The sequence below is a fragment of the Pseudophryne corroboree genome, chromosome 7 (assembly GCF_028390025.1).
Source record: "Pseudophryne corroboree isolate aPseCor3 chromosome 7, aPseCor3.hap2, whole genome shotgun sequence".
In the NCBI taxonomy this organism is placed as follows: domain Eukaryota; kingdom Metazoa; phylum Chordata; class Amphibia; order Anura; family Myobatrachidae; genus Pseudophryne; species Pseudophryne corroboree.
The window spans coordinates 71,265,668-71,278,829 of NC_086450.1; the positions used below are offsets into that span (position 1 = coordinate 71,265,668).

Genomic DNA, 13,162 nt, shown 5'->3' on the forward strand with positions numbered 1-13,162 from the left:
TATAAGCTGTGTGAGCTGAGCAGTCAGACAGATATATATAATATTATATATAGATAATAGATGATGCAGCACACTGGCCTGAGCCTGAGCAGTGCACACAGATATGGTATGTGACTGAGTCACTGTGTGCTGTGTATCGCTTTTTTCAGGCAGAGAACGGATTATAAAGTAAACTGCACTGTCCTCACTAGTAAACTCTCTCCACTCAGTCTCTACACTTCTACAGTAACAGTACTCCTCCTAGTCAGCTCCAGTAAATCTCTCTCAGTCTCTTATAATCTAAATGGAGAGGACGCCAGCCACGTCCTCTCCCTATCAATCTCAATGCACGTGTGAAAATGGCGGCGACGCGCGGCTCCTTATATAGAATCCGAGTCTCGCGATAGAATCCGAGCCTCGCGAGAATCCGACAGCGTCATGATGACGTTCGGGCACGCTCGGGTTAACCGAGCAAGGCGGGAAGATCCGAGTCGCTCGGACCCGTGAAAAAAAACATGAAGTTCTGGCGGGTTCAGATTCAGAGAAACCGAACCCGCTCATCTCTAGTTTTCAGGGAGGGTGTCTGACGTCAGCTCCAGCCCTGATCAGCCTGATGTGATCGCACTGGAAGAGTAAGTCCAGGCTGTGCAGAGACAGCACACACAGAATTTTAGCAGCTCAGTGTACACATAGGATCGCACACTTGCACAGCAAAAATACACTCCCCCTATAGGCGGCAACTATTTGAATGCAGGACAGCAAAAAATACATAGCAGCCATCAGATCTGAATTTCCCCCTATATCCGCCATTACAATCAGGTGGCATTCTTAACATCCCTGGTCAACGGTGTGGGTACTTTGTGTGAATACTATCATGGTTATGTTCAGTTTGTGGACTGAATACCGAATACACAAAAGGATAATGAAGTGGACTGGGTCATAGAGATATTTTAATTATTACAGCAATCTATATGACTTTGCTATAGACTGAAGCCTGGATGCACAGTATGGATATCGTTGAGTCTGGGTAATAGACAAATGACAGGTAATCTTACGAAATGTCTGTAAATCATGTGAATGGCTCTACCACCGTGGTTTATTCCCTGATGTTTCAATTCTTTTAACCCCCTCAGCACCAAGGTAGTGTTGGCAAAACTAGTTCTATGTGACTGTATCTAGTTCTACTACAAGTGTGTTACCTGCTGACTGGCCCATCAAGTTTTGAGCTTCTTCAGAGGAATGTAAGGGCAGCTTTTCTCCTAAGGAGAAAGAAGAAATATATTTAACTTTCTTGCCCTTGAGAACATTTGCATGTTTTACATCATCTCAAAAAGCTCAGAAACTGATGATAAAAAGTATAAAATCCAGCAGTATTTATAGCAGAACTGACTTTGCCTATTGAAGAACCACCAAGAGAAACGATCTAAGACCCAACCACATAATATGAGGTGTAACCTGATGAAGTTATCAAAGCATTACTAACTGTAGTGTACAAACACGAACATTAGTGCATAAAATCATACATGAACGAAAAGTGAAATGCCTGAGACGTGAGAAGAGAAAAGAAGGAAGACTCTAGAACGGGAAAGTTGGGTACGTACCAGGGAAAGCAGGGGTGGTCTGTCCGAGGGGAGTAAAAGGGGTTTGCTGCATGGCCAACTGGTGGAGCTTGGTCAACTGCTGAGGGGTAGGAGGGACATTAGAACTAAGAAGGTTATTGTTAGAGAGTACAAGAAGTCACAGGCACAAGAAAACAGAATCAAATAATAAAATAAAACAAAATAAATTACCAGGGAGCCATGGGACATGTGCACAACCTAGAGAAGAGAGGATTTGCCCCGAAGATGAAGTGGATATGACCTGGAAAGGTGTAGTTATTCCTTATACTGCAATAACATCTACTATTGAGACAGACCTTGTTTACTACACTGGGCAGGAGGAAGGAGAAACCGTGTCCTACTGTATGTTGTACTGCTTTATTCTTAATACTGGCAGCCCAAGTTCATGTTAGTCACAACAGTCACAAGGGCTTACTAACGTATAGTCTAAATCTATGTTTGAATAAATAGTGGTTAATATGTGGGAATGTCCTCAGACACCATAGGCATGCACCTGTTAATTAGGGGGTGCTTTAAGAGAGGAGGGAGTCGTTGTGCAGGCTCCATGGTAGAGACTGACATTGTGCCAGAGTATACTGCACATGTGCGGGACTTCGGGAAGATGGCGTCTGCCTCTTGTTCACAGATGCCTTTCTGCTACACGTGCGCACATCTCAGGAAAAATGTCCGCCACACCATTTGTCTGGGAATTTGTGGTGCTGCTGCAGTGCTAATGTGGGACTTCGGAGAGGTATGGATTTAAATATGGCTACAGAGTGAGTGACGGAAGGATTGAGGTAGTCTCACTAATTCTTATTAAAGCAAGGAATGATGGTACTCCTAGGAGAAGGGAGCAGAAGGCACTCAGAATCAATGGGAAAAAAAGGAAGACAGGGGATTATAGTCATACTAGTGACAGCTTTAGGTCCAGGGGGAGAAAGCAAAGGAAGTGGCCCTGCCCTATAGCATTTATAGTGTAAGAGGGTGGGGAGTAACCAGGAGGGAAAGCTGGGAGAGCGGGAATATAACATTGTTATTGCAATTGTTACCTTTTCTGCAATACACAAGTAAAATAAAAAGACGTTTAAGCATTAACCATTGGTAGACTGTGAAGATAGAGCTATAAGTAATTCCAGGAATATTGTAGTACAGTTGTGAACCTCACTTGAGTCTGCTTTGTGGGGATTCAGTGATCTTGTCAGTCATTGTCCAACATGAATGAAGGACAAGGCTACAGGCCAACACATCATATGTAGCAAAAGACAGCTCATATGAGATTTGTATTATCCAGGTAGACATAATATAATAAAAACCGTCAACCTGAAATCTCTACTACTCTAAAACGACTTTGAAGAAACCGCACTTTGGCCTCCCAAAAACTCAAACACCTGCGTTCTCCATGTCCTGGACACTGCTTGATTGGCACCCTGCTTGGACACCGCAGGGCAATAACTTGTGATTGCTGCACTTCTGCTTTAAGACTTTCTCCCATGGCTCCTGTACTCAGTGCTGACTGACTCAGCTACCCCCCTACACCCTGCAATCCAGCTGACCACTGGACAAGTCAACCACCCTCTCTGCACCACTATCCTGGTCATGCTGGAGCACAAAGCCAAAATCTGGTACACTTCTGATAAATACGGGACACATTGCATCCCTACCTTAAACCTTAACCCCTCACCCTAACCCTAATACCCTAACAACCCTAACCCTAACTGTAAACCTCACTATAACCTAAAACCCTAAACCTATACCCTAGTCCCTAACCCTTATACCGCAACCATAATTCTCTTACCTAACCCTAAAGGTTCTTACCTGCAGTCAAATTCTATGTTTCTATGTAATTAGGATACTGAGAATCCATAATGAGCCCTGAAGTCCCTGTAGTAGGCTCACACATTGTGTTTCTGCAGAATGTTTAGGTAATGATCCTACTGTAGCTCAAATGTGCTCATCAGCGATGTTTTCACTACCATAATGGCTGCTAATGTGCGCTGAGATATAACACACAAAGCTACAACAGAGCTTCATGGGCAAATGAATCCGCCCCAAAAACTGGATTCAGGAAAACCAATATGGTTAGCTATGTAGGATTAGCAAAATACAAAGCCTAAGGATATGTAAGCAAATTAGATGTTACTTCTGTCTGGAGCAATACTCTGTGCTGTGCTGGCTGTATGCATGCTGTGGCTAGAGAACTGATGTCAGATGGACACTGGACGCAACTTCGCCAGTAACCATGGAAAAACATTTGTCTACGTTCTGCCATTACAGAGTGATAGTAAGTAAAGAACTATTAAAAAAAAATGATGTATCATATATGAAGCATTTTAAAGTAAATTGTTCAATCTTGCCCAAATTTTTGAATTCATATTTTTGCATCTTTGCTCAAAAGTTTTACTTTTTTCAATGAATTTAATCTCTACCCTCACAAATGAGAGGAAGAAAGGAAATGCTAATTACTTTGTACGGGATACTGATCCTATGTATGATTCCGCATATAAGTCTACAAATATATTTTCCAGCATAGTTAAAGATTATCATTAATTATTTAAATTGGTAGGCATACATAAGAACAAAGATAACAGGAAGATGAAAAAGAAGCCCTGCCTCCTCTACTAGGCAGGAGCCTACTGTATATGGTCCTTGAAAAGGTCGTTCTCTGACTATGGACTATAAATATATATGGGATCTATACGTTTTATTGGGAATATATGTCGACAGTGACTATGTCGGAATGTAGACGACAAGGTCTACACGATACTTAGAGTCTACATACTAAAGGGAAGGGGTGAGAAATTGGGTGGTGAACTGGGAAGGAGACATGGTGGAGGGGGGGAGTGGGGGATTGAGTGGAGTGAAGTGAGATGTAGTGACCTGGCATATGCAGGGTCTCCTTATACTAGTGATAATAATGACAACAATAATGTATTATTAATTATTCATTCAATGTGAATACTGATCTAGAATTCCATTTAGCAATAAGTTGCTAGGGAAGAGATTCCTTGGTTTATTTATGAAGCGTTGAGTTGTAAAAGCCGGTGATTCTGATCATGTTCCTAAATTAAATTTAAAATGGCACTGCTTTTACTAGCCATGTCTTGCAAGTGAATATACTGCCCTTAAATATCGGGTATAAACACAATCAGTAGCGACAGGATTTACAACACAACAAATAAACCCCATTCTGTCACTTATAATTTAGACAATACCATCTATGAGATGTATAGCAATAAAAATGTGATTTATACTTCTACAACAAGTATACTTCAGAAAAATATCAATGGTGATAGCTACTCTACGAGTACACTTTCAGCTTAGATCTAGAAAAGAAGAACTCTCCGAGGAAATGAAGAAAAGTACAAACACTGTGTACCATTTTTAATTTTTCAAATTTTTTTTTTTTTAAAATCTGTGTTTGTGTCAATCTGCAGGTTAGTGAAGATCAAGCGTTGAAATTACCTCTGTACAGCCTTAGGGTTCAGTATGTTTGACCACTGGACGAGATGCCGGCGGTCACAATACCAACGCTGGAATCCCAATGTTTGAAACTCTGACAAGGGCAAGATAGGTATGTGACCCCTTCTCGCCTACCCCCCAACCCTAACCCTCTCTTCTTTCAACCTTACCCTTACTTAGCCTAACACCCCCCCCCCCCCCCCCCCCACTCCCCCCTCCCAGCATACCTGCAACCCCCTGGGCGTCATCTAAACCTAACACACACCCCGTTTTTTCCTAATGGAATTATAACGTTTTTTACCTATAAATAGTGAACTTAGAACACATGATAGTCCACCTTGAAAAAGTGTGGTACACGCACGAAACGCATTGGTGACTAGTGGTTGAAAAAAGGAGAAGCACACACTGCCGTCCGGCAGACCCAAGAGTGATGTCATCCACCCGTTCCCAGCTGGACGCAGTGGCAACACAGCAGCAAGAAATCGGAAGCCGCGGACAGCTTTCTAGGCTGAGGAATCCTGCGGCCACACAAGGTAGGGACAGTTAGGGTAAGACCATAAGTCCAGACTGGCCAAAGCTTGAAAACCACAAAAATTGCTCCAGAAGGAGCTGTAAACATACTGTTGTTTTAAATAAACAAAAAAAATTCTTTTTTTTTTACAGGTGCCACTTATAGAATTAGCGCTCAATTTTGTCAGGATCCCATCGTCAACATTCTGACGGATGTCGGTATTCCGACAGCTGGGATTCCGACAACCGGCATCTTAACCACATCCTCATCCTTGTATCTGTATCCAAATGACTGCTATGCCATAGACCAGTGTAGAGTGTAAGACCACTTACTAATTCATAAATACATATACAGTAAATGTTCACCTTAATACCATCCAGAAACTTCAGCTTCCTCAGGCAACCGAAACTCATGTACAATATAAGCATTGATGAATGGCCAGGCAACTCATAAGCAAAGCATTGAATTTGTGTTGCCTGGCCTTTGAACCATGGTTATCAATTTCTGTATGACCTTTAAACTATGGTGATTACTGGGAAGGCTGAACCAGTTAGGTTCAGATATGGGCTTTAAATAAAACAGACAGCCCTATTCTGAAGACGTAATCAGCGACTGGTGAAACGCATAAAATGTGGTGACATGGACCATCCATCCATAGGAGGATGATGTTCAAAGACTGGCTGGTGATTGTAGTACCATACAGGATTATTTCTAGCTTGTTACCTCAGCAAAATTGTGAGTTATCCAATTATATTATATTTTGATGTCTACGTTGTTACACTATTTGAAGCTTTTTAAATGAAGATGAAATAAAAAGTCATCTCTTACCATATCACTGCGAGTGGTTACATGTGTTTATGACTTAGTAAGTGGTGTAACACTCTATATCAGTGGTTCTCAAACTGTGTGCCGTGGCACCCTGGGGTGCCCCGGAGCGCTTGCAGGGCTGCCCTGGGTTGGTGGTCCAGGACCTATTCAAATTATTTATGGTCAATGTATTAGGCAAAACCAGTGCTGGTGGCTTCCAATCGTAAAATATGTTGACAAACAGTAGAGAATACTGTTCCTCACCACACAACCTAACCTAAGGATGACATATATACTCAATTAACTTAATTTAACATTTTTTTCAGAATATCTCGATAAGAAACTTCTGGCCTATGGGTGCTGTGAAAAAAAGGAGATTTACCATTGTTAAATCTCTTTCTGTGAGGTATACTGGTTTCCACAGGAAATAACATCGGGGGGGTAGAGTTGGATCTTGATCCGAGGCACCAACAGGCTAAAGCTTTGACTGTTCCCAGGATGCACTGCACCGCCTCCTCTATAGCCCCACCTCCAGGCACTGGAGCTCAGTTTTGTTAACCAGTCCAATGCAGTAGCAGGTAAGAGAGATGGTAGATGTTGGTCACATAGACCCACATTCTCACGACAGGAGAAGGGACTAGCGGCTAAAGCCATACAAACTCAAAGAAGCTAAGTGCATCATGGTGGCCGCCCTGTGGAAACCAGTGTACCATAAATCTCCTTTTCTGCAGCGGGGTACACTGGTATTCCACAGGGAATAACATTGGGGGTGTCCTAAAGCAGTTCCTCATGGGAGGGGACGCACTGTAGGGGGCACAAGAAACCGGCGTCCGAACGAAGCATCCTGGGAGGTGGAAGTATCAAAGGCATAGAACCTGATGAACGTGTTCACTGAGGACCACGTAGCCGCCTTGCACAACTGTTCAGCAGACGCGCCACGACAGGCTGCCCAAGAAGGTCCAACAGACTGAGTAGAATAGGCCTTGATAGCAGCAGGAGCTGGGAGTCCAGCCTGCACATAAGCTTGTGCAATCACCATTCTAATCCATCTGGGCAAGTTCTGCTTATTCGCAGGCCAGCCATGTTTGTGAAAACCAAAAAGTACAAAAAAAGAATCTGAACTCCTGATAGAGGCAGTACTTTCTACATATATACGGAGAGCCCGTGCCACATCCAAAGACCGCTCTTTGAAGGACAAACCAGGAGAGATAAAGACCAGAACCACAATCTCTTGGTTAAGGTGGAAAGATGACACCATCTTAGGTAGATAACTGCCCTGTCACAATGAAAAATCAGAAAGGGTGGACGACAGGACAAAGCGCCTAAGTCTGACACCCTCCTAGAAGAGGCAATAGCCAATAGAAAAATTACCTTAAGCGTAAGGCATTTAAGGTCAACAGACTCAAGAGGTTCAAACGGAGACTCTTGAAGGGCATTAAGAACAACAGACAGATCCCATGGAACCACAGGAGGGACATAGGGAGGCTAAATCCATAGTACGCCCTGAGTGAATGTATGAATGCCAGGAATAGATAAAAATTTTCACTGAAACCACACTGACAAGCCAGAAATGTGAACCTTGAGGGAGGCCAGGTGAATGCCTAAATCCAGGCTTTGTTGCAAAAAAGCCAGAAGTCTGGAAGTACTAAACTTGTATGCATCGTAATTCTTAGCAGCACACCAGGTGAAGTAAGAATTCCAGACCCTATAATAAATCCGTGCAGAAGCCGATTTGCGGTCCTTCAACATAGTTTGAATAACCGCCTCAGAAACTCTTTTGGTCCTTAGTACTGAAGCTTCAAGAGCCACGCCATCAAAGCTAGTCTTGCCAGGTCCTGGTAAACACAAGGGCCCTGAACAAGGAGGTCTGGGCGTTGAGGAAGTAGAAGAGGACGCTCAATCGAGAGACGCTGCAGGTCTGAGAACCAATATCATCTGGGCCACGCTGGAGCGAACAGAAGCAGTATTCCTCCTTCTTGCTTGAACTCACGTAGTACCCTGGGCAGGAGTGACACTGGAGGGAACACGTATGGCAGATGAAAGTTCCATGGAATTGCCAGTGCAGCCACGAATGCTGCTTAATTATCCCTTGTCCTTGCTCCGAAGACCGTAACCTTGTGATTGTGTCGAGACGCCATCAGGTCTACATCTGGTAGACCCCACTTGTCCACAATGAGTTGGAAGACCTCCGAATGAAGACTCCACTCCCCGGCATGTACGTCCTGATGACTGAGGAAGTCCGCTTCCCAGTTGAGGACCCCCGGAATGAACACTGCCGATATTGCTGGCAGATGGCATTCCGCCCATCGAAGAATTTTTGACACTTCCATCATTGCCATGCGGCTTCGAGTACCGCCTTGATGATTTATGTACTCCACCATGGTGGCATTGTCTGATTGTACTTGAACAGGCCTGTTCTGTACGAAAAGCAGGGCCAGTGTCAATGCATTGAACATTGCCCGCAATTCCAGAATGTTTATCGGGAGGAGAGATTCCTCCCTGGTTCACCGACCCTGGAGGGAGTGTTGCTCCAACACCGCGCCCCAACCCCGCAGACTGGCATCTGTCGTTAGGAGGACCCAGTTGGAGATCCAGAAGGGACGACCCTTGCTTAATTGTTGGTCCTGCAACCACCAACTCAGTGACAGACGAACCTCTGGAGTCAAGGAGATCAGTTGAGACCTCATCCGATGAGGCAGGCCATCCCACTTGGGAAGGATTAACCTCTGCAGAGGGCAGGAACGAAATTGAGTGTACTCTACCATGTCGAAAGCTGACACCATGAGGCCTAATACTTGCATCGCCAAGTGTATCGACACTCTTTGGCGAGAGAGGAAGCATCTGATTCTGTCCTGAAGTTTCAGGACCTTCTATGGAGACAAGAACAAACATTGGTTGTGTGTATCCAGTAATGCCCCCGGGTGCACCATGCTCTGAGCAGGGACCAGTGAGGATTTCTTTTTGTTGATGAGCCACCCATGGGCTTGTAGGAATTGGACCGTCAGTTCCAGATGATGGAGGAGAACCTCTGGGGAGTTTGCTAGGATCAACAAGTCGTCCAGATACGGCAGGATCCTGATACCCTGACGGCAGAAAAGGGCCGTCCTGACCACCATGACCTTGGTAAAGATCCGAGGAGCCGTGGTCAGTCAGAAAGAACTGATAATGAAGGTTGCCAATAGCAAACCGAAGATATTGCTGATGCGACATGGCAATAGGTATGTGTAGGTAAGCATCCTGTATGTCCAGGGATACCATATAGACCTTGGGTTCCAAAGCCAATACAATAAAGCGCAGAGTTTCCATACGGAATTTTGACACCCTCACAAATTTGTTCAAAGAGCTGAGGTTGAGTATAGGCCGGGAGGATCCATTCGGCTTCGGAACTAGAAACAGCATCGAATAGTATCCCCTGCCTCTCTGAGACAGAGGCACCGGCACTATCACTCCTGTATCCAGGAGGGATTGGACAACCAAATGCAGAGTTTGTGCTTTTAACGGCTCCGAAGGGATAACCGTTGAGCAAAACTGGCGAGGGGGACGTCTCTTGAAAGAGATTGCGTACCCGTGAGAGACCACTTCCTGCACCCAGGCGTCCGAAGTGGTCTTTAACCATACCTGGGCGAACTGCAGAAGTAGGCCTCCCACCCTGGGGTCCCCCAGGGGGAGGCCCGCCCCATCATGCAGCAGGCTTGTACGGTTTGGAAGCAGGCTGATGGGCGGCCCAAGAACGTTTAGGTTTGGGCTTAGAGGATTTGGAAGTGTGAGCCTGTCTCGGGTACGCCTGACCCTATGCTTTACCTGGAGGTCCAAACGAATGAAAAGTAGTACTCTTAGCCTTCGGAACCGAAGCATTAGTACTTGAGAGAAACGCAGTCTTGGCCGACAAACAGTATATCTCCCTTAAAAGGGAGCACCTCCAAGGTCTTCTTAGAGTCCAGGTCCACCGACCAGGACCGTAACCACAGAATCCGGCGAACCAGGATAGACGTAGTAGATGCCTTGGCCGCCATAACGCCTGCATCAGAGGCCGCCTCCTGAATATAGTGGGAGGCTGTGGTAATATATGACAGATATTGTCTGGCAGTGTCAGAAAAATTCAGAGGTAGCTCTTCCTCAATTGCTTGAACCCATGCTTTTATGCCTTTTGCAGCCCAAGGGGCTGCCATAGTGGGTCTATGCAGTGGTGGGATTCAAATAAATTAACAACCGGTTCTATGTCCTAATGACCATTTTAAGTATACCGAAAGGTAGTTTAATAATTCATGCATTTAATACTCAAATAACACCCATTATGCGTTATGCCACACACTGTAATGCCAATTACATATTATGATACACACAGTTATGGTCCTGACACCATTTTATGCCCACACACAATAATGCCACTTACATTGCCTGGGGTCTCCTGTGCGTTGCCAGGGGTTTCATGTGCGTTGCTAGGGGTCTCCTGTGCGTTGCCAGGGGTTTCATGCATGTTGCTAGGGCTCTCCTGTGCATTGCCAGGGGTTTCATGCATGTTGCTAGGGGTCTCCTGTGCATTGCCAGGGGTTTCATGCGCGTTGCTAGGGGTCTCCTGTGCATTGCCAGGGGTTTCATGCATGTTGCTAGGATTCTCCTGTGCGTTGCCAGGGGTTTCATGCATGTTGCTAGGGGTCTACTGTGCGTTGCCAGGGGTTTCATGCGCGTTGCTAGGGTTCTCCTGTGCGATGCCAGGGGTTTCATGCATGTTGCTAGGGGTCTCCTGTGCGTTGTCAGAGGTTTCCTGCGTGTTGCCAGGTATCTCCTGGCCGCTGCCCCAGTAAAGTTAAAAAGGGTGGGTGCGGACTTCAGTGGTTACTGCTAGCCCCCGCAGCCACCGCAGTAGATTGAGACGCGCTGGGGGCTGCGGAAGCGCTTCTGTACCATAGCAGTCACAGCAGTGTAAAAAAAAACACCCTCTTAAAATGCCCGCCGCCGAGGAGACAGGTGCTAGAGGTCAAATGTGACCTCTAGCATCTGTCTCCTCCTTGGCGGCGGCCATTTTTGGTTGTTTTTTTTTACATTGCTATTGTACAGAAGCACTTCCGCAGCCCCCAGCGTGTCTCAATCTACTGCGGGGGCAGCGGCGGCTAGCGCTACTGGGGCAGCGGTGGATTCCATGAGTGCTCCTCGCGGTCCATGGGTGCTCGGGCCCGGGAGCACCCACGCAATTAGCAACCGGTTCTAAGAACCATACCTAAGTTTAGGTATCGGTTCTGAAGAACCGGTGCGAACCGGCTGAATCCCACCGCTGGGTCTATGTATAGCACCTGTAAGAGTGTAAATAGACTTCAAACAACCCTCCACACGCTTATCCGTCAGTTCCTTCAAAGAGGTGACGGTGGTGACAGGCAGAGTAGATGACACCACAAGACGGGTTACATGTGAGTCCACTGGTGGCGGGGTTTCCCACTTGTTACTCAACTCCGCAGAGATAGCTCGTTATCCTAACATCTTTTTAGACAGGGAAAGTTTCTTTCCTGGAGAAGACCAGGATTCCTGACATATGTCAATTAAATGGTCAGAATGTGGTAAGACTAATTTAGTAATCTTCTGACATTTGAACTTATCAGGTTTCTTAGACGTATCAGTAGGGTCAATTTCATCATCAATCTGAAGAATCAGCTTGATAGCCTCCACTAGGTCAGGACCATCAACCTGTGTTGTAGAATCTTCATCAGAAGCAGCAGTATCAGCATCTGATGGATCAGTATATTCCCCATACGAATCGGAAGAATCATCCGAAATATTAGTGGATTGTGAGGAAGAAATGGCCCACTTAGATGACCCTTTGGTCTCAGTAGGGCAGGGGTTAGGTTTTTGTTTAACCAAGGACTGACTTAATTGCTGTAACTGGGTTGACAGAGTATCCGCCCATGGTGGATTAACTACAGGGACAATATGTGGCTGTAATGGCACAGGAGGTCCCACAGGGGGCGTAAGTCATGTTACAAGCGTAGTCAGCATATTTGAAAATGCAGCCCAAGGTGGATCCTGATATGCCACAGGTGCTGCAGGCTGAGTAGGGGGTGCATAACACCCAGTACCTGAACCCTCAGCAGAAATCTTTTCCTAAGGTAAATCCGTGGTGCCAGCACTGCATGATGTAGGAGCGTCTGCGGATTTCCCGCCCTGTGTAGCAGACGTTATTGGGAATGTAGCCTTAGGGCGTATCAGTACAATATAGCCAGACAAACACAATACCTGACAAAACCCCCCTAAGATATGTGACCGCAATTGCGGAGCACAAACAGAGGATTTAAGTGGCATGAGGTGACTGAAACACACAGTGAAAAATACAAAACAGTATATCCTGTGGAACACTATATGGTATATGAGACCCTGACACACTTAGACCCTCAGGGCACAGAATATAGTGATAGCAATATGTGTGATACACAGAATAGAATCCACACAGCAGCTATAGGCACACACAGTCACAGGTACAATGCAGAAATGATTACATATAAAAAATAAAACTGCACTGGACTAGCAATACTACATAAAGATATGTATGTATACAGATATAACAATGCACAGTAACCACTGGATGTATATCTATTCATATAGAAGTGCACTTGTTCTTAACTAACGCTGTCTAAACAACACGTAGAATACTTAAGTGTCCTGCAAATGCACAGTGCCGATGAGGTAGGCGGCTTTACAGAGGAGACAGTGCCCAGCAGTCCCAGAATCAGCGCAGCTCTGTGTAATTGGCGCCCAAACGCTGACAGGGAGTTAGGGAGAGAGAGAGATGCAGCTCCAGGGTGGGAACACTTGCTGTAGA

At 45.5% G+C, this 13,162-nt stretch overlaps 1 protein-coding gene across 22 annotated transcripts in view; it reads right to left on the reverse strand.

Annotated features, from left to right (window-relative positions):
- LOC134944600 (poly(rC)-binding protein 3) overlaps nucleotides 1-13,162 on the reverse strand; it is a 160,802-nt gene that overhangs the window by 37,068 nt on the left and 110,572 nt on the right. For 11 of the 22 annotated variants that reach the window (XM_063933292.1, XM_063933288.1, XM_063933289.1 and 8 more), the window contains 2 exons: nucleotides 1,581-1,659; nucleotides 1,179-1,238 (listed from right to left, as the gene is read on the reverse strand). In XM_063933292.1, coding sequence (XP_063789362.1) covers nucleotides 1,179-1,238; nucleotides 1,581-1,659 — 139 coding nt within the window. The remainder of the gene's footprint in view (nucleotides 1-1,178; nucleotides 1,239-1,580; nucleotides 1,660-13,162) is intronic. The other 11 variants (XM_063933307.1, XM_063933300.1, XM_063933293.1 and 8 more) reach the window with 3 other exon arrangements.